Genomic DNA, 23,397 nt, shown 5'->3' with positions numbered 1-23,397 from the left:
TAGATGTCATCGGTATTGCTGCGTAAGCCACTACAATTGCATTGAACAATGTTCTGCATTATCGGGGTTTGAGGAGGGAAGGCGAGTCTGTATGTGTTTCTTGTGAGTGATTTGCTTTTGACGATCATATTTCATTTTATCTTTTCTAGGAAAATTGGAACGTCTGGAATCTGTACTGTCTTCTACGTCATCAGTTTGACCTGATGAAAATCCAGTCTCCATACCATCTTCTGCATGAAGATCAAGGATTGTTTCATCATGTGTAGCTATATTTTCAGAGTCCCATTCTATTTGAATTTCTTTTGTAATTCAGTGGCTTGCTGCCTTCGTGATTTATTTGACATTTTATCACATGATTTTATTTTAGGCGGAACTCTGATAGGGGTATTACTTATTTCATCAACTAGAATGGGTTTGGTGGTAAGTTGAGGTGTTGATAGCACAGATCTGCCCATTCTGCAATGGATGTATTGGGCAGAATTGATACCTCAGTTTGGGTTGAAACAGCTTGGCACTTTTGTATAATGGAAGCGTACGTAGTTTATGGGATAGTTGACTTTATTTGCTTTCTTGTTCTTGATATGTGACCTTATTCTCGATCTTATACTTTTGTATTCTATTTTCAATTTTCCAGAGGTCGCATGATTTTGAATATGCTGGATGGTCAATCTTGCAATTTGGACATTCCGGAGCCTTTTCAGTACACTCTGTTTGTGAATGTTTTTTTGACCCGCAGTTAGGACAAGTAGTTTTGCCTCTGCATGTTATTTGAGAGTGACCAAACTTTTGGCACTTGAAACATCTTAAAGGATTTGGAATGTATGGTCAGATACGGCAGTTTAGGTATCCTGCTTTAACTGAGGTCGGCAAATTTGGTGTACTAAAGGTCAATGTGATATTACATGTGGGAACAAGTTTGTCATCCTTCCATATCATAATTCTTCTTGCTTGAGTTACTTTCTGTTCTAGTAATTCCATGACTATCTCCTCTTTCGTCACATTCAACAAATCCCACTCACTTATTACTTCTATTGAGGAGTTCAAGGCATTATACAGTGCGACTTTGATTGGGATTCCACTTATTGATGACATTTTTAGTAATAATTCTGAATGCCTTGCTTGAGTGGTCTCAATTAAAAGATCTCCTGATTGGAGCCTTTTCACCATTTTCGGTGTACCTGCTGCATATTCGAGACATCTCTGGAAGACAATGGGAGAGAGTCTGCTTAGCGGCTGAGTCAATAAAGAATGTATAATCAGAAAAGCTGGTGGTTCTGATTTGTTAGAGTCCTTTTTCATTCTTTTTGGAAGATTCAGATCGTCTTCCATTCTGCAGGTCTCAGTATGTTGAGAGCCTGTTGGCTCTATTGGTGTACATGCATCACAGTCCATTGTTGCCCCTTTTAGCCCCGGGAGTGAGAGCTTTTCCTCCCAGGCACTGCTCCTACCCCACCACGTGGAGGTAGGAGCAGTGCCACCTAGTGGTTAAGCGGCTGGTGAAGTTAGTTTGTTAGTGCAAAAATTAATAAATATACATGGAAAGAAAGGTGATTTTCCTTTCTGGGTTCTTATTTAGGATCTGTTAAGTACAGAACCACTTACAAAGAAATGAGGGTGAGAAAAGCACTGGGAAGAAAACAGAATGAAATCACTGAGAAAGATCACTATATATCACTTAGGAAAATCGCTTGGCACTCGGGGCCGTTGAAGAAACTTTTGGATTTCTATTATGGAATTCATCTTTACAAATAATTCAACACAAGTAACACACAACTGCACAGGCAAATATACATCATTAATTAGATGAAATGGTGGGAAAATAAACTAAAATAAAGAGGAGAACCTGCCTCTCAATATCTGATCTTCACATAAGCCTGCATTTGTGCCTAGTGCTCACAATTTAAAAATCACTATTATGTGTACTTTCTGCCTCACCCTGTACAACAAACAAACATCAAACATAAAGCAACATATATGCAACGATAAACATTAATAATAAAAAAATCTTTTAAATGTAAAATTCAATCAAAATCCAATTGTAATAAATGTAATAAAATACATCTACCAGATATATGACAGAATATTTAATAAAATACTAAACAAAGGATAACACTATATATTTAAAACAATAGAAAATAAAAGTAAATACAATATATAAAATAATAAAATTAAATTGATAAAATTAATGTTAAAAGCAACTAAATAAACACAAGGCAAAGCATTTCAAGTTGATTGCCTCCTTTGTCATATGACTGACAATGGATCGTGGGAGTAATATCCCACAAGTACACAACACTGGAAATTGCTCGGGAGCATAGTGAGTAAAGCCATTCATCCTGTCCAAGGATCACAGCCTTGAACACAATGAATACAGATCCTTCTCTTTCCATTAATGGCATTGTGTTCCAAAAAAAAAAATCTTTTGAGCCATTTCCAGGGCTAATAACTAAAAAAACAATCAACAATAATTATCTGCCTCTCTCCTAGAGAAATGTGGTGCTCAGATTTTCCATAATCAGCCATCTTTAGTGCCCAAATTAATTTGATTGCATTTAAAGATCACATGCTTCCGATTTAAAGACCACATGCATTGTGTAATATAAAATTATTACACAAAGAGAGCTCCCAAATGTTTGCTGCTTCCTTTAATACAACCGGATAGATCCTGTCCACTCTGAGGTGCCTTCCTTATCAGTTAGAAAAAAAATTATTTGTTTTAAAAAAAAAAGGGGGGGGGGGGATCAAATATGGACAACACCCCCCCCATATACACACAAAAACAGAGAACCCATGAGGGTTTCAAAGGCCAGCTAAGCAGAATTCAACTTTCTTAGCTTCATGCCAAAAAATATGATGATTGTGGCACCAAAGTTCACAATTTATGTGAAAGCTGAATTTTGCTTTGATGGTGCATGCATGGTCATGACCGTTAATGTTTGTTTATTTCATTAATGTTCTGTTAATTAATATGAAAATATAAAGCAGTTTAGTTATGAATATAAAACTACACAAATAATTCAATTTCTTAAAAGTGAACCCCCCCCTCCTCCCTCAGAAGTAGTAATTATACTGTTTCCTTTTCTAATTTCTTTGTCAGCATATCCACGTCCATTTTCTTTTCACTGGCATTTACAACTCATTCCATCAAAGCTTGAGCCAAGTTATGGTCTTCAAAATTCTTTTGTAATGTTTTCATTTTTCAATAGTTATGAACCTCATCCAAAAATGTGTATGCACACTTCATCTTTCAGCTTAAATCCAAGAGAAGTAATTTCATAACTTCTGACACTTCCAATTTAGTCATAAGTCTTTCAACAATTGAGTGAGTCTTCGAATTTTCTATTTTCCTTCTGGTTTTCAGTCAAGTCCGAAATAAGGAGACAACCCCTCCTCCCATTACACACTTTCCAAATTTAATGCCTTATACTTAAATGTTGAACACATTAGGAAGCTCTGTTCATATTCAGCTTAAATATAGCAACAATGTGTCAATGTTCACAACATTGAGTCAAAAAATATACAAGGTATGGCTATTATATAAAAAATGAGACTATTGCAATAAAATAAATATAATGAGATATTTTGTATCATACAAGTAATAATTCCCTTTGAAATAATTGCCTTTGGCTTGCACACATTGTTTCATACATTTATTCCAAGCACAGAAACATTCCTGGAAGTCATCTTCTGTAACCCTTTTTACAAATTACTCTGAACACTCAATTTGAGAGTACTGTGTCAGGTGTAGGAAGGTTAAAAGCTCAATACAATATGGTGGGAGACTAAATTTTCCAGAGAAGCAAACCACAAAAACTCAGTAAATATACCTTCTTCAACCATAGGTGGAAAAATAAACACTGATGATTTTGAAATAACAGACTTACCAATTTTAAAAGAATACTTAATGAGGGAAAGAACACCCCATCATATCCTTTTTACAGTGTCTATTATTTAGAATCATAAGATCAGATATATTTACTGACAACCATGTTTCATTAAGGCATATGAAATAAAAGCATGAGAAAGACTGGATCTTCTAATTCAGATAATTTATTATTTAAGCTACATATATATTGCTCAAAAAGAAAGTCAGTCCCTAGAATGCTACTGCAAGGAATATTCACATTTGGAGAGTTCATTAACATTTGATCTATCAAAAAGTGAGCAGGCTGACCATTTCCTGTGCAAGTACTGTTTCCAAGGGATAAGGCAATGTCATTAACTATCAACAACAGCATTCAACAAGATTCTTTGTACAGTGCTAAAATGCCACCTCAGGGAAGTCTAATCAGTGACTAAATGTATATCATGTAAGTATTAGTTTGATATATGACCTATTTTCTTGTGGAATTTGACACCTCAAACAGGATCTATTTTTTCTACCATGACATCCAATGACAGCAACATGGCCTTCAAAATGCTGGTTCCCTCACCTGCAACTCCCAATGGTCATCTCTGTTTTAATTTTACAAATAATTAAACTTATCCATCCGTCTCTCTCTCTCTCTCTCAAAATGTAGTTAATAAACTTTTGATATTTCCATATATAGTGGCATGTATTAATTTTGTAATTAAATGGATAAAATATACAAAAAGAAAAAAAAGGGGGGGGGGGGAGTAATACTATACTAAATATCGTTTTCTGTGCTATATATTTGTTCCCTTCTGTTTACTGTTTTCTTCTTCCCCCAGGTTTGTTTGTGTGTATGTGTGTTTTTTTTTTTTTTTTTTTTTTTTTGTATATTTTGTTTGTTTAATTTAATGTTATATTTGAATCAAAACCTTTCAATCCAGCCCTCTGTCAGGTTTAGATATTAGTGAAATGCTATGGCCCTTGGTTGTTCCCTATTTCATCAGGTACCAAGCCAGTACCTTATGGTTCCTGAGGAGATAGGAGCCCTGACAGAAATCTTTTTTCAATCATATTTTAATATCTTAATATATTTTAACTGTATTTAATTATTTATCTTTCCTCATTTTATTTCACAAATAAAACCTCTAAAGCAAGTACCACAAAGGTGACAAGGTCACCTCAGCAAGCTATGTCTACTTTCCTAAGATTCTAAAAAATCAATCCCATTTCAATGCTTCTGTTTACTGTTTTCTTCTTCCCCCAGGTTTGTTTGTGTGTATGTGTGTTTTTTTTTTTTTTTTTTTGTATATTTTGTTTGTTTAATTTAATGTTATATTTGAATCAAAACCTTTCAATCCAGCCCTTTGTGAGGTTTAGATATTAGTGAAATGCTATGGCCCTTGGTTGTTCCCTATTTCATCAGGTACCAAGCCAGTACCTTATGGTTCCTGAGGAGATAGGAGCCCTGACAGAAATCTTTTTTCAATCATATTTTAATATCTTAATATATTTTAACTGTATTTAATTATTTATCTTTCCTCATTTTATTTCACAAATAAAAAAAAAACCTCTAAAGCAAGTACCACAAAGGCGACAAGGTCACCTCAGCAAGCTATGTCTACTTTCCTAAGATTCTAAAAAATCAATCCCATTTCAATGCAAACAGGGCAGGGTTATGTTAGTGGACTTGCTGTGTATTTTTCACTTTGCTTGGATTCGTTTTTTTTATTATTTTTTTTATTCTTAGTAAGAAATAAATTACTAGTAATATTATTATGTACATCCTTTGACATCTCTCATATTTTGGAGTTATACTTCACAACTGGGTTTGAAATGATTGCAACACCAGGGTACCAACCCACCCATCGATGATAGGCCAACAAGCCTTAAAAAGGTGCCATCTGGGAGGTGGCATCCACTGAGAATAAGTAACAACAGTCTTCTTCATTGGTGAAGTGTTACTTATTTGAGGTAGTGCATTACATGGCAACTCATTGTGAAGGTAGTCAAAGTATGAGATATAATTAAATTGATGCTGTTCCCACTACTATTGTAGTTTGCTATTACAAAAAAAAGAATTGTGTATTTACACTGATAGTTCTACAGTTGTATGAGATAATCACAGTATGAGATGATCAGTGCAGTGATGTGCATGTATCATAGTGTAGTGATGTAGTATGTTATTCATGTTGAGTGACTGTGTGCATCACCTGGTTTCCATCCATTGCCAAGTGGAGGCACACCATTTTTATCCTAATATCCAGTATCACTATTAATCTTCTATTACAACCATCCTGATCCAAGATATGAACCAAAGTTTAAAAAAAAAAAAAAAAAGGAGAGAGAGAACACACATCTCACAAACAAAATGGGAGTGAGATGGAGGAGGAGGACACCCACCCTAATCAGGAACAAGGTGACACATTCATGTCCATGTACACAAGTCAAGTCTTCTGTTCCTAACGGTGCCTCCGTAGCCAGGTGGGCAGGAGCAGCAGTGCGTAGCACACGCTTCTTGATTAGACCGGGGTTCGAGCCCGTGACCACCAAATACGGAGGATGCGGAAAAGTTAGGGAATGACCACCGCATATCCCCGGAGCAATATGGCCTTAGTTGCTAATGCTCCTAAAAGCCAAACAACAACAACAACCTGTTCCTAACATGATGATCAAATGAAGAGAATTCCTTTATCTTGCCAAGTTAAAATTAAAATCCAGCTTACAAGCTAGTCCAATTTCTATCTCAAATTAGATAGTCTATATTTAGATACATAGCCCAAAGTCCATCATAGAGAATTAATTTAGTGCGCAAGTCATGTCAGATTGTAAAAAAAAAAAAAAAAAAAGTCCAAAGCTCATGGCACCAACTATCAGAATATAATTACTAAATATCAAGTCTGCTGGCAAGATTAGTGCCAAGTCCTAGTTGTAGTTATGGAGCATATCTTTAACAAATAGTTGATCTGAGTGAAAGCAGGAGTTAATATAATCCATAGTCTTTTGTAATTGTGATTCACAAGGAAGACAGCCTTTACTAATTTACTGACAGGGGAAAATGGTGTTTTGACTCTACACTATCAGTAATACAAGTTAGGAGTTAAAAATGCACAACTTTCTTTTAGAATAAATCTTTAATTATATTACCTTTTAACAAATGCCAAGTTCTTTCATTAATCCTTATTGCCTTCTGCTGAGAGACAGCATCATTACTAAACTATATTATATATATATATTGCACTGAAAATGAAAATTTGCAGCATAAAGCCTGCTTTTTTTTTTTTTTTTTTTTTTTAATGGTTGAGTAATTATGGCAAATTATTATTATTATTAACTATATGGTGCAAGGAAGCCTGAGGCTTATGCTGCACCAGCCAAAAAAAAAAAAAAAAAAAAAAATTAATACCCCAAGAGAGAGAGAGAGAGAGAGAGAGAGAGAGAGAGAGAGAGAGAGAGAGAGAGAGAAGGAATCACCAAGAAAGAGAAGAATGATGATATCCAGCTCAGGACCCTGGGTGTGCCAAGCCCATACTCACCAGATGTGAGCCCCTGGGGTTAAATTCTTCATAGTTGTTTATCATAGTTGTATTTATTAACAAAATTGATGAAAAATATTTTTTAAAAATTCTGATTTCAATGAAGTTTTACTATTTTTTTACTGAAAGAATAGAGAGAGAGAAGAATGGAAAAGTAGCATTTTTGCAAAAAATGGAGGAAATCGGTGATGCCAACTCTAGTATGAGGGTTAAGGTGAAGGGGGGGGGGTCAAACTGAATAAAAAAGACAGATCTTCCATTGTAAATCCAGAGCTCAGAGTTTGCTTATACAAAGGAATAATCATCTTTGTCCCTGCTGGAAAATTTCCTGAATATATATAACTGAAAGAAATTCATGAGTGGTCCTAGAAGTCCGTCTGCAAAGGAAAGGATATAAATGTTAAACCTGAAAACCAAAGGTCATACCATGTTCATATAAGGTATCACTTTTTTCTTCTTTTTTTTTTTTTTTTTTTTTTTTTTTAAATCAATACTTACAGTTTGCATTAGCTAATGAAACTTTGCATATCACAATTCAGTGTTTTTACTACATTTTACAAATGTACAGAATTTCAGTTAAAGTTTCAATATGACCAACTCAGTGGTTACTCTGTTAGATGGATTATGGGATGGCCATACATAAGTGGCAAAGGGTCATAATTAATGGTCACTCTTTAGAATAAGCTAGGGTTAGGAGTGTAGTCACTCAGAAATCAGTGTTCCTTCTGATTTTCTTAAATGACACTGAAGGATACACAGCATAAAGTCAAAATCTGCAGGGGAAGACTGGAAGAGTGGTTAATGAGCATCACAGTAGTTCTGTAACTATGTTTTAATGCTGCAAAATTCAAGGATTTTACATTTGGGAAAAATTTTGTAATAGGTTGGAAGGGCAAATTAAAGTAGAAAATGAAAGAGATTTGAGATTTATGATACGAGAAGTGTTCAATAAATTATCTACTTAAGGTATTTCCCATAGTTATACTTTAATGATTTATGATGTTCCTACATATCTCAACTTGAATCACGCTAATTTTTGATGCCACTATGTTTTTAGGTGGAGCTGCTGTAACAAAAAGAAGACACCTGTGTCAAATTATGGATTTGCTGAAATTGGAGCATAGTTCAGTCATCAAGTTTTTCACCAAAGAAGTATATGGGCCAAAGGCCATTCATAAAAGGATGGTGGCTGTGTATGGCTACAGTGCACCTTCAGAGTACCAGGTGAAATTCAGGTGAAAACAATTCAAGCGGGGTATGAGTCCATCGAAGATAATCCACATCCAGGAAGACCTGTGACAGAGGCCACTTCAGAAATGTGCCAAGCTGTGGAAATCCTTGTGCTGAATAGACATTTAAAGGCATCCCAAATCTGTAGGGAATGTGACATATATGAGGGAACAGTTACAGCCATCTTCCATGAACATTTGGGGATGGATGACTAAGGTCAGTGTAAGGTGGGTTCCCAGATTTCTGACCTCTGAATTGCAGAAGCAATTCAGAGTACGGTGTTGTGAGGAGAATTTAGAGCTTTACGGAAGGGATCCTGAAACTTTAATCTCAAGAACTGTTAAAGGTGATAAAACATGGGTTTATCACTGGGATCCTGAAACCAAGCAAGAATCAATGCAATGGAAGCACAACTGCTCCACCGGCCACTATTTTTTGTGGTTGAGGGAATTTTTTAACTGGAACACAAGCAGACAGTCACTAGGTGTCATATGCATCCTTATTGTACAACCTAAGTGATATCAAAAAGGAAAACAACCAGGGAAAAATTTCTGGAGGTGTGCTGCTTCCTCACAATGCACCAGTGCACAGATCACATACAGTTGATGCCGCTTTGAGAGCCTGACTTTACAGAACTAACCCATCCACCTTACAGTGCGAATCTGGCCACCAGTGGCTATTTTCCTGTTTTGACACTTCAGAAAAACTTGCGTGGACACCGATTTCCTGATGATAATGAAATGAAGTCTGCTGTTTCTACGTTCTTTGATGGATGAGACAAAGAAGAGATTAATAAAAACAGGAGAACTGAAACTGAATAAGGAACTGAAAAATAAAAAGGTTTTCACCACTATCTCATTTCCTTCATGGGTAGATAGATAATTCATTGAATGCCCCTCATACAAAGTTCTCTGTGCAGTGCATACAGTGGGGGAAAACAGTGTCTTGTCGATAATTTATCAATTGCTTGTAAAGATAAGGAGGTTGAACTTTGACTGTTAAAGGCAACCACAAAACCAAGCTTGGAATTCTGCATCCAAGTACGGAGACCACACTTAACAAAAAAGACAATGAGGTTCTTGAAAAGATCCAAGAAGGAAGTGAGCCTCATAAGATTAGCCAAGGATGCCATGTGGGGGAAAGACTTTGAATGTGTGGGCTAATGAGTATAGTAAATAGGTACCTTAGAGGAGATCTAACTGAAGTTTATAACACTCTCGGGGAAGATAATAAAATGAATGAGGAGGAAATTTTCTTGGTAATAAATAATTCCAGGACCAAGGGGAGAAGTATAAATTTAAACTAAAGGGAAAGAACTACAAAAGACCAGATTGTAAGAAGTTTTCCTTTATCCAGTTATTAATTACTAGAATAAGTTGCCTCCACAACTGTGGATGAGGCTGACATTCTAGGGAAATTACCTATGGAAAAATGGAAACACTTAGGGTAGCATTCATTTTTTCATTTATTACTTATCTACTTTTTTTTTTCTTTCTTTCTTTTCTTTTTGCTGGTGCAGAAAAGCCTCTGGCTAACTTGCACCATATGGCCGATATTAACAGCAATCCTAAATCTTATAAATTTAGATTAATCTTTACCTTGAGAAATCACACAGATAAAAGCTATAAACACCAAAATTAAAAAAATTCTAATGATTTATAAATGGAATACACTTTTAATAATAAACCTTGTTTCTTTAGAATTGAACAACATAGATGGGGAGAAGGGCTGTAATAAATTAGCTCTTTGGCATCTTCTTATTTCTATTTTTAAATCACAAACAACACAGTTTTAGCTTAACAAAATACAATGACTACGAAGGGTGTTATAAAACCAAGAAAAAAATAGTAAAATACAAGATTGAGAACAAAGTAAGTTACCCAGAAGCGAGAAAATTAGTCTATGCTCCCCAAATAATTCTATTTACTTACTTAACATTCATCCAACCTGGTGGCCATAAATTCTTGACATCAGTTTCCAAAAATTGTTTCACATATTCCTCTGCAGACTGTGTACGCTTTTTAATGACTTCATAACATTTCAGCCTCAACAGCACAACTTCACAAAGTCGTTCACTGCAGTGGAGAAGAAAAAATAAATAAATAAAAAGGAAGCACAACATGAACACATTTCCCAAGTATTTTCATGATTAAATGCATTTGAAAGTAATATATTGTATTAATTAATTTTTAAAAAAATCTTTCAAACTCACCGAAGTTTATCATTCCATTCAAATTTTTTTTTTGGCAAATTCAAATTCCCATCTTCCTCATCTTGATTGTCTTCACTTCTATCTGACAATATATTATCTTCATATTTTATTTCTTCTTTCCTGAAATGTTTCAAATTAATCTTCAAAGTATAACGAAAAAGAATGTCAATATTTAAAAATAAAAAAAATTAGTTTTGTGAATGTTTAAATACATTTCATTTATTTCTTAATTTATTCAAAATTTATTCAAATTATGCTTACCTTTCCACATACTCATCCACAAGTGCACTCACTACCCACAAAAAAGGGCTAATAGCTTTCTTTGTTATCAAAGAAGTAGCCAACTAAATATTACAATCAAATACATTTTTGCACTCTTTGAATTAAATAATCCAAATAAAATACTTGAAAATTAGTGTATCAAGCTGATAACATAGTGCTGATAGTGCAGTTTCAATGTGTGAAACACTTAATGAATATAAATTTGTATAATATAATGTAATTATACTATTATCAACTACAATAGAAATTATTCTACTAGCAGTCGCTAATGCCATTACAGAAATTGAACACTACATGAACAAAGTAAATACATATTGCCATTGCACAAAAGCTATTCCTAAATCCGATATTCCTATAAATATATGCATATCACCAGCTATTACCTATCAATGTGTAAACACTATAATTAGTTTTATATATTATAGTTTATACGTATATGAATAAAATTTGATTATTCGTTTTCGGCACTTAATATGCACAGATTATTGCTTATCACTGTAGTATGAATCATATCTTTGTTACCAGCTGGTGATATATACAGTAAACCCTCGCTATTCGAGGGGGTTACGTTCCTGAGAAATGTCGCGAATACCGAAAACGCGAATACTGAGTTATGGCTCCCATAGTAATAAAGGGGTTCCGTTCCAAAGTATGAAATATATAAGAAAAACTAGTCTTAAAATTTTGTCTATGTATATATTATATGTACCTTCATAATATGACTGTACATGACAGTACATAGTGAAATGCAAGCATATGGCATCGAAATGAAAATAAGAAACAATTTAATATTAAATGTGATATTTATTAGAAATTTCAAACAAATCTTTCAAATCAGCGCCTTTGCTAGCAAAAAAAAAACATCCTGCCAGTGCTATCACCAGTTTCGCTAAAGTGTTGATAAAGAAGTTTTGCCTTTTCACGAATGATGAGTGAACTTAACGGAATTTTATTTTGAATTCGGTCTTTTATCCACAGATTTAAAGCTTTTCCATTTTTTTTAATTTAACATCACGAGTTACAGAGCAAATTTTTGAAGCAATTAGCGCGGTTTCACGGACACTACGGCAGATTTTTTCTTCCGATTTCTTGATTGATCGTACTGTTGACTCATTGATTTTATAATGTTTTGCCACTGAGGAGACACTTTCACCATTAGAAATTTCGTCTAATAACTCAATTTTATTCGCTAGTGTCATCACCTTCTTTGATATTTTCACATTTCTCTTTTTATTCGTAGCCATATTTTAGAAAGTCACTTTCTAAAATCAGGTTAGAAAGTCACTTTCTTCCGTTAACGCACTCGAAAAAGTCTGTTTTACACTGCAAAACGGTAGAGTTATCATTTTTGTAAGCATATCAATTTATAAATTGATAAATTTATTCAATTTATAAACATATAAATTAAAATCAAACGACGAAACCTTCCATGACTAACACATACTGAACAAGGATTAGCGAGAAACATCCACGCTCCCAATTTTTTCACCCCTCTCACCCACCCACTGAGCGCTGTTTTGACCGGGAAAGATAATTTTAGCCACGCCCATGTTTTTTATGGCGGAAAATATTCACGGCGTTTTAAAATTCACATTTTTTTAGGTTTCATTTTATATTAAATCGGCAACCGCGAATACAGATACCGCGAATAGCGGGGGTTTACTGTATATATATTTATAGGAATAACAAATTTAGGCATTAATAGCTTTTCTACAATGGTAATCTGTATAATTATGAGGAGCAATATGAAGGTAATGCCTCCTATTTTTTTCCTCAGAAAATTTATTTCCTACAACTATGCCTTTTACATCAATTAATCCTCAGTCATTAATAAACACATTGTTATTTTTCCACAAAGTCACCATCATTTTCTATGCACTTCCACCATCTCTGAGCCAGATGCCGTATTCCAATCCTGTAAGAGTCCTTACTCTTGCTCCGAATAACTTCACAAACACTGTGCTTCAGCTGGTCATCATTAGCAAAATGGGTTTCATGGAGTGCATTTTTCAGCGGACTGAAGAGGTGATGGTCAGAAGGTGCAAGATCTAGGCTATGAGAGGAGTGAGGAAGAACAGTGTGCACCCCAGTTTTGCAATGGCCTCCATCATGCGCAGATTAGTGTGGGGTTGTGCATTGTCACAGAGGAGAAGAACCACATTGAGATTTTTATCCAGTTGAACTCTACTGATGTGGGATTTCAACTTTTTAAACATTTCCCCATATCGATTGAGTTTATTGTGGGGCCGCATTCCAAAAGTCCACAAGCAAGATCCCCATATTTGTCCCAAACACATAACTTTACAGATAGAAGGCTGTCTTTTGAACTTGTTCTTACAAGGTGAATTTTGATGATGATGCCACTCCATTGGCTGTCTCTTCATTTCAGGGTCATAATGGTGGACCCAGGTTTCATTAGCCTTGACTGTGCATGAAAGACAAACCTCTCCTTCACTCTTATAGCGCCGGAGAAGTTCCGTACAGATTACGTTTTGGGTTTCATTGTACTCGTGTGTCAACATTTTCTGGACCTAGGCTACAACAAGCCTAGTTGTAGCCTAGTTCCTTTATGATAGTTATCGCAGCAGGTTTCCCTACACCTACTGCATCACACAATTCATGTGTTGTGATGCGACAGCCCTTTTTGATCAGCACACCGATCCTCTTATTGTCTGTTGTCACTGATGTTACTGGCTGGCCAATTTGGGGCTTGTCGACAATGTCACTTTTACCACTCTTAAAAGAGTGAATGGGGAGAACCCCTGGTGCCATTTGACACTAATCACACACTCTTAAAAGCATCTTACCCAAAGTCTAACTGTACTCACATCTACAGTATTATTGTCACCATAAACATTTTTGAGACATGTATGGATTTCAATAGGCATCACCAGTCACTTCTTTGGTAAGAAATTCAATCACCAATCTTTGCTTGATACATATGTAACATCCACTATTTTGAACTATCCGCGTGCTGCACTCATGAGACCGATCACAGTGCCACTGAGTATGGTGAAACTAAGACCTCTAGTGACCACTCAGCAACACGCAAAATAATCTACGGCAACACATTTGAAAGCAAAAAATTAGGGAGCATTACTTTTGTACCAGTCATCCTCATACACAAATTGAAATATTACTTTTTTAAAGTTTTCTGATGATTACTACATAAGTACTTTCAACTAAAATTGCTATGATGATCGTGAAAATGACAATCATAAAAGGTGCGGCATGCTGTTTTTTTTATGCAAGGAATATGAGTATAAGTTAGGAGTATGAGTTAGGAGTCTGGGTACGAGGGTAGCCTGTGCGGACGAAGCTCTTTGACGCTCTTGGAACAGAGAAGTTTTTCCTGATTTATTTTCTGATTTATTAGCTTAAATTGTCATATTAACTTATTTCTAGAGTAGCTTTATATTCCTAGTTACGATACTTAGTTTAAAGTTTAACTTAGACAGAGATTTTGTAGGTATTACTTAGTATCGGTAACGGTATCAAATCCACGTGTTACAAATTGAACGAGAGGTCTTGTATTTTTTTAACCAAATTTAGTCGATTTATTAACCAATTGTTATATTAAATTATCTTCTATAAGTAGATTATAGACCTAGTCAGGATCCTTAGTTTATTCTAAATTGAGATAGCGAGATTTGTAAGCTAATCAATACTTACGAGTCTGTAGAAGTACCGTTCGTGAATTCCCGCCATTTTTACACGATAGCATAACCTTAGTGTAGTATATATTTATAGTATTTATATTATGCACTATACTACATAGTGCATAATATAATATTGTCAATTAATCAGTAAATCTATTAATCTTGATAAACTTTATTGTCAATTAAATTGTACTTTTAACTCTATATATATAACGACTTAATCGTAACAAATAATTAATACATAACTGTAGTGGTACACGTGATACGGAAGTTATATAAAGGGAACTCATAGAAAACACTAGATACCGAAAAAATAAATATAGCGTTATAACTGTTTTGGAATATAACTTAAGGATTTAATTTTGTTTTGAAATTTTATTGAATTAAATCGGAATCATGACTCAGACCAGAGCAGCAAAGCAAAAGGCTCAAGCTAATGGGAGTGCTGTGGTTCAGGGGAGAACTGAGGGGGGCAGTTGCCCTCTGAATCACAGTCTTTTAAAATGCACTGTTTGCTTGATGTTTGCGGAGCAGTCGGGTACGGGACATGATACTGACAAGGGGGTTGTCTTTGTGTGTGCACGATGTAAGGAGTGCAAGGAAATCAGGCGACAACTCAGCGTTGTTATGGGCCTTTATGAGAGCTTGAAGGACAGGGTGGATGCCCTCGAAGGAAATAAATTGAGGGGCCCATCAAGCTCTCAGCCGCCCACATCAATGCCAGAGCTTGCACTTGGCCATCAGGCAACACAGAGGCAGCCCCCTAGGCAGAATGCGCTGGTCCCACAGGAACTAGTAGTTGTTGGTGACTCTATTGTCAGGGAAGCGGGGAACATGCTTTGCAAAAAGGATAGGTGGAATAGGACCAGGGTATGTCTGCCAGGGGCAAAGGTTGATGATGTTGTAGAGCGGATATCATCTTTTAAGGGCACAAAAGGTGATATAATTGCACACGTTGGCACTAATGATATCAAGAGTAGGAGACCGGCGGAATTACTTAGCAAGTACAGGTCAGTGTTGAAAAAAAGCCGGAAATTAGGGTTGAATTTGAAAGTGTCTGCAATTCTGCCCAGACACGATAGGAGGGAGTATATGATGAGAGCCTTGTCAATCAATTCGGCCCTGGAGGGATTGTGCAAGGCTCAAGGGGCAGAATTTTTTTCAGCCTGGACTGTACTTGTTAACAGGAGAGATTGCTGCTACAGGGATGGGATACACTTAAATAGAAAGGGTGCAAGAATTTTTGCTGATGCTGTCGAGGCAGAGTTAGGTGGGTCGGAAAACTGCTAGTTGGGGGGGATACAAGGACTAATAGATTAACAGTAGCCACTGGCAGAGGTGGAAGTCATTCTTGCACTGCTTCTATTGAAATGAGCAGAAGCCTGAAAAACAAGATGCAGGATATTTCAGAGACTGCTGGGAGTCATTGCGGTACAAGTAAACACATGGGTTGTGTTAGGGTAGCCAAGAATAGAAACAGGTGCATGTATACCTGCGTGTACACCAATGCTAGGAGTTTGGTAAATAAATTTGATGAATTTGAGGTATTGCTCAAAACATCAAAGGCAGATATTGTTGGGATATCAGAGACGTGGTGTCACACAGATATAAAGAATGCGGAACTGGAATTTGGGGAATACATGTGTATAGAAAGGATAGACAGGACAGGAGGGGGGTTATGCTATTAGTTAAGAAACACATAAAGTCCAAGGAAGTGAAGCCAGTTTACATCGATGGACAGGGCAGTGTCGAGTCAGTTTGGTGTGACATAAGCATAGGGAAATCAAAATTGAGAGTAGGAGTGTGCTATAGGCCTAATGACTCTGATGAGTATAATAAGATATTGTACAGGGAAATAGAGTGGGCCAGTATATCAGAGAGTCTTATAATGGGGGATTTTAATTTCCCAGATATTGACTGGAATTTGTAGTTTGGTCACTCGCACACTAGCAAGGCTTTTGTGGATTTATTGGATGATTGTTTTCTACATCAGCATGTTCGTGAGGCAACAAGAGGGAGCAATACTCTTGATCTGATTATCAGTAGTGATTCTTCATGCATTAAGAATCTGCAGATAAATGAACCACTAGGTGGCAGTGATCACAGTGTGTTGAGTGGGATTTACTCAAGGAGGTAACTACCATCAGAGGTAAAGGGAAGGGTTTTTGCTTCGTGAAGGTGACTATGATGGTCTGAGACAGTATTTAAATTCTATACAGTGGGACCAACTGATGATGTTACCAACAGCAAACTCAAAATGGGAAGCATTCAAGGAACTAATCTTGGAGGCTACCAGGCTTTACATACCAACTAAGATATACTGTTCAAGGTTTAGGCCTAAATGGTTGTCAGATGAACTAATGAGACATGTGGCAGAGAAGAAAAATGCATGGGATACATACAAATTAATGGGTGACATGGAAACCTATGATAGATATAAGTTGGTCTGTAACCAAGTCACAAAGGAGATTAGGCAGGCAAAGGCAGACTACAAAAAATCCTTGGCAAAGGATGCAAAGAAAAACAGAAAAGAGTTCTTTACCTATTTAAACTCAAGAAGGAAAGGGATGAATCAGATTGGGCCACTGGATATTGATGGTTCAACAGTTGAGGATCCTGCTCAGGTGGCTAACAATCTAAACGAGTACTTTGCATCTACATTCACGCATGAGGAGTTATTCAGGAAGGAGAATGATGTAGGTAAAGTATACATTGGCAGTGAGCTGGATGATTTTGTAATAACTGAAAGGAAAGTGGAGGAGAGATTGTTGAGGATAAACATAAAAAAGGCACCTGGGGGTGGATAGGATCTATCCAGTTATATTAAAGGAGGCAGCAAAGGAAGTAAGCAAACCCCTAGCCATAATTATGAGAGCCTCTTTGGACTCGGGGGAGGTACCCATAGGCTGGAGATGTGCAAATGTAACCCCAATTCACAAAGGAGGATCAAAGGCTGACACAAGTAATTATAGACCTGTTAGTTTAACTTCTGTTCCAGGTAAATTAATGGAAGCAATGGTTAAAGAAGCACTGCAGGATCATCTAGACAAGAATTCAGTTATAGCTCAGACGCAGCATGGGTTTGTTAAGGGCAGGTCTTGCCTGACCAATTTGATTGGATACTATGATGTAGTCACAAAAGAACTGGATGCAGGGAATAACTTTGATATTATATATTTGGATCTTAGAAAGGCTTTTGATACTGTTGCACATGGAAGACTGCTGCACAAATTGGAGCAGTGTGGCATTGGAGGCAAATTGCTGCTATGGATAAGGGGATGGTTGAGTGGCAGAAGACAGAGAGTGGTAATCAATGGACACTGCTCAACGTGGACTAATGTTATTAGTGGAGTTCCTCAGGGTTCAGTGTTGGGTCCGTTGTTGTTTTCGGTGTTTATGAATGATACTGATGATGGGATATCAAGTTTAACGTCCAAGTTTGCAGATGATACAAAGGTTGGCAGGGTTGTTAAGGACACCACTGACGCTATGCTGCTGCAACAGGATCTGGAAAGGTTGAACAGATGAGCTGAGAGGTGGCAAATGAAGTTTAACATTGACAAATGTAAAGTACTACATATGGGAAACAGTAACCCCAGAGCAACGTATCAACTCTGCGGTACTACACTGACAGTGGTGGAGAATGAAAAGGACCCGGGAGTAATTGTGCAGGCAGATATGAAGTTCTCTGAGCAGTGCAGATGAGCTGCAAGAGTAGCTCATGGTGTCTTGTCAATGATATACACGAATTTTTCTAGCAGGGATAAGGAGGTGATTATTCCCTTGTATAAGGCAATGGTTAGGCCACATCTTGAGTACTGTATCCAGGTCTGGAGGCCTCATTTCAAGAAGGATGTAGAGCTGCTGGAAAGGGGTACAGAGAAGGGCAACAAGATTAGTGAATGGAACAAAGGGTTGCTCTTACGAAGAAAGGCTTAAGTTTTGCAAATTACAGAGTCTGGAGACTAGGCACCGGCGAGGTGATCTGATAGAGGTGTATAGGGCTTTGAATGGTTTGAGCATGCTCAATGCCAATGGGATTCTTCATCTTGCTCAGAATAATCAGCTCAGAGGGCATAAATTCAAATTGATGAAGGACAGATGTCGGATAGATGTGCGGAAATTTGCCTTTGGCCAGCAGGTGGTTGGTTGGTGGAACCGACTTCCATCACTTGTTGTTGAAGTTGATAGCCTAAACAAATTTAAGGCTCAACTGGACAGGTATTTCGAGCGAAAGGAGGGGTGAAATGGGAGTGGTGTGTTTTTTTTTTTTGGCTGATGCTGAATAAGCTTGCTTTCTTGCATCATATGCCTCTACTAATGCTAATGCTAATAAACACGGTTATTGTATAATTTTGAAATAAAAGTTTAAAAAACAAATTAAGTCTATAACTGATTATTTACGTATTTATATTTTATATCTTTCCATTTTCACTTAATGCTATTAAAGCAAATTTTCTATTTCTATAATTTCTGAATATAGGTATCTCTTCGTTAAAAAATGGGATACATTCCTGAAAGGTTTTATTGACCCTTTTTAAGTTAATTTGCTACAAGCAGGCAGGAGGTCCCTTACAGTGAATTTGGGATGAGACTCTATGTAGTCTTCATGAAAATTTTAGAAGGTTTAAAAATTAAAACTCTGAACACTTAAAAATATCACTGTGTTTATTTTGACTTTATCGCCCAACACTAAAGTAAAATCATCAAAAACCAATCAGAATTCAGAATTTTTTGTAAATAAAGCCATCATTAGCTTTAATACAAAATTTTATATATATATATAAATAATTCAAAATAAAACAAGATAAAATAAAAATAAAACATAAGCCAGTAATATGGAAAAAACTGTAGAGCGAAAATTAACATAAAAATAACGTAAAATAAAATAAACCAACAGGGAGGGGGAAGTAAAGGTAATAAGACATAAACAGTAGCCGATGGTCCTGTATATAATTTAGCACTTGAAATCCAATTAATAAAACTGATATAAAATTTTAAATAATGTCAATTATAATATAATTTAGCGGTACCCCCCCCCTCGAAGGTACCAGTTTAAACTTTTAAGCCATTATTTATATATATATATATATATATATACATATATATATATAAAATAAAATCTGTCGAAATATATTCTGTAGAATTCAGATCCTGGATTCTATCAAATTCAGGATCTGAATTCCATACAAATTTTTTAATTTTATCATTTTTTAAGTCCAAATCAGACAACTGTGGCAACAGATAAGATATTCTCTTCCAATGATGCTATATATTTTAAGTTGTGTCTACAATTAGACTGAATGATAGATAAAGGATGATGTATCCTAAAAATATTTTAAGACAATTCATATATTTAATGAACATTCTTTGAAGGTTGCTACATTCAAAACACAGATCTGTGTATATCCTACCTAAGACCCACACATGAAAACCATAGATCTATATTACTACTGAAAAGGCTGACTTTATTAAATGAAATCTAGAACCCTATTTTCCCAATAACTTCCAATATGCAATTTTAGAAACATTCCTATAACTCCACCCAACCAATAAATTGCATAGAGAAGGAATCTTATGTAAAATTGTCTATGTGAAATATAGACAATTCTGCATAATAATGGGACAGGTAAATTCATCAAAATAAGTTTAAAAAAAAATAATGGGAACCATATTGAACAACAGTTTGGTATTAGCAACTACATGGTTAAGTACTACTGCCATCAACTTGGTGGTTTGGCACTGACAGTTTCTGTTCAAACCATTCCTCATGGCAAATTCATAAATTTCAAATGTTCATAAATTAGGACAAAACCTTTTTTAGTTACCTTTTCAAGATACAAGGGGTGAACAAAATAATAGAACCTGCTATTAAAGCAATTTTTGTAATGTATAAAAGAAAAAAAAATCTATAAGTTGTATAAAATAAAACTACTGCCTACTTATGAACAGGCAGTGGTGTTGTTTTGTTTTGTTTTTTGCAGCAAGTACTGTGAAGGAAAGATGATAAAAATTGATGCTTACATGAAGAAAATGACTTGCCTGCCTGAATTCCAAACTGTTAGTGCATGGTTAGCAGGAGGATCGGTGACTAAAACTGCTGATTTGTTTAATACATGCAAAGCAAGTACAGTAAACTCTCGATTTTCCGGGATAGATGGTAAAAAACAAATCACGGATAATTCAAAAATACAGAAGTCCCCGACATACGTAACAGATACGTTCCAGGACTTCTTACTTCGTTGAGTTTTACGTAACTCGGGAATGACTAGTAACATATTGCTACTATATTATTATTGACAAATCTGAATTCAGCGCGATACTTGTTAATGTTTGACCATTTTCATTAATTCTTATTAGTTTTTAATTTTCTGATCCAAATCGATCGCTTTCCTTTTGTTCGTAAGTGTACTAGTACCACTGTCACTTATTCTCTTAGTCGGCACCGTGATAACGATCAAAATGAAATTTTCTGTAAAGAACTTCACAGGATTAAGGCGAAAACTCACTATTATCACCCTGTGCGAGCTCACATTTTACTAAAGCACATTTCTGGAGGTCAACAAAAAATAAACACAATTTGCACTTTCCATTTTATTGGGCATAAAATGGAAAGTGCAAATTGCACTTTCTGTTGGCGTAATCTGTTAAAACAGGTAATAAACTCGATCGTATTGCATTTGCAATAATACCGATAGCTGGAATTCTGTGGGTTTTTATGTTATTAGTGTGAAATGTGTGTCCCCCTTCACTGAATTCTTCAGTCATATAAAAAAAAACCATAAATCATTGTAAGAATCTTCTCTTTTTTTCCTACTTTTTTTTTTTTTTTTTTTTGCTTGTTACTCCGATCTAACTTGTGCAATTTGTGTGTGCCGTGATTGTCGTTATTGATTGCTTATTATTATTTTTTTGTTGTTTTAAACTTTAGAATCCTAAAAATAAAAAATAAAAAAAATTTAGTGAAAACAAATTTACATAAATCCATAGTTGCGTAAGTTGGGGACTTACTGTATTGAAAAATGTTCAGCAACCTACGTAAAAAAATATGGCGATAGATAAAAAACTTACCACGTACTATTCTTGTGTCCAATAGGATGCTTCCCTTTATTTTTCACAATGTCACGTATGGTTTGGTCACCAGCATTATAATGGTTCTTTAGAGTTTTAACAGATGCACCGTTTTCAAACTTTTCAATAATTTCAAGTCTTTGTTTAACTGAAAGTGCAACTCTTTTGCGTTTACCCATCATTTTCGCGATTTCTAAACAAAAAAAATTTATACATATATACAGTGGATTCCGGTTATTTGGGCCACCGGTTAATCGGGGCAGCCGTTTAACAGAAACCAAGCGAGAAAATAGCCAGGGTTTACTTTGCTTAATTGGGACAGCATGCCATTTAATCAGGGCAGGAGACCGCAGCACTGGAGATTACCCTATGAGTCTCCGACAGTACCATGTGGTTCGGTCGAAATTCTGGAGGTCACAACCATAAAACAATAAAAACAATTAGCAGTCACTGTTTATTGGGCTTTACTGTTAGTGAAATCTATCATAAACAGACAGTAAACTCGATCTTATTGAATTTGCAATAATACTGACAGCTGGAATTCTGTGGGTTATTATGGTGAAATGTGTTTACACTTCCATGAAATCTTCAATCATATAAAAAAATGAATTTTCAGCTCTTCTTTTCATTCCTATTTTCAAAGCTTTGTAACTCATTACTCCGTTCTCACTTGTGCATATTGTGTTAATTGCAATTTTTGTGTAACGCGTTCTTTGTTATTGATTCCTTATCTTTTTACTGTTTTAAATTTTAACCCCCACCCACAATGTCAGTGAACAGAAATGTCAACTAGTTCGTATGTACATATTACAGTATGTATCATATAATTTTTTTAATTGGTAAGATAATAAAGGGTAAATTTGTGCTTAATATATCTTTGCTTTTATAGCCTTTGGATAATATTCCTCCTATTTTCGCTAATTAGAATTGCTGTTTAATAGAATTAAAATTCAATTCACAAACGTGATCACAACGACCGGCGCTTACTGCACATCGTATAGTGAACGGTACTTTACTATGTTGAGTTCGTCGTAATGTGATTTGATTGTACAGTGAACCAATTGTAAAGGGGGGATAAATTGTTATTTTTAACTATTTACGTGAAACTTCAGATAATTGGGGCAGCCGCTTAATCGGGCCAAAATGCACTAGTCCTGATGTGTCCCAAATAACCAGAATGGACTGTATTTACTATAAAGAAAACTGACATTCCTGACATAAATAACGAAACAAAACTTGTCTTTTTGCGGACAGAATACAACAATCGACACGACGCACTAACACAAACTAAACATTTGGTCTCTTTTTTTTTTTTTTTCCAGCAGCGGTCTGAAGACAGCAGGGTTGCAAGATAATAGTAGCATTATAAGTCGTCATTGGGAGATTAAAATCTCCCAATGACGACTTATAACGCCACTTCTTGTCACTTATTTATGACTTGCAAAACATTCGTTTATACCTATTCTAGTTATTACTTGAATTTTATGATTTCTGGTTGATTTTTTTATACTTGGTACTTGTACCAAGTATAAAAAAAGTACCAAGTACCTTGGTATC

The 23,397-nt window shown here is 35.6% G+C and overlaps 1 protein-coding gene across 1 annotated transcript in view; it reads right to left on the bottom strand.

Moving 5' to 3' along the window:
• Window positions 1–23,397, bottom strand: part of LOC150085543 (uncharacterized) — a 419,624-nt gene that overhangs the window by 129,906 nt on the left and 266,321 nt on the right. Inside the window, exons 10-11 of the mRNA XM_090374596.1 lie at window positions 10,829–10,948; window positions 10,548–10,691 (exon numbers count right to left, since the gene is read on the bottom strand). Of these exons, the coding sequence (XP_090230722.1) occupies window positions 10,548–10,691; window positions 10,829–10,948 (264 nt within the window). The remainder of the gene's footprint in view (window positions 1–10,547; window positions 10,692–10,828; window positions 10,949–23,397) is intronic.

This window comes from Mastigoproctus giganteus, chromosome 5 (genome assembly GCF_048544385.1).
Source record: "Mastigoproctus giganteus isolate SK-2022 chromosome 5, ASM4854438v1, whole genome shotgun sequence".
Lineage (NCBI taxonomy): Eukaryota > Metazoa > Arthropoda > Arachnida > Uropygi > Thelyphonidae > Mastigoproctus > Mastigoproctus giganteus.
This window is presented reverse-complemented; position numbering and strand designations above follow the sequence as displayed.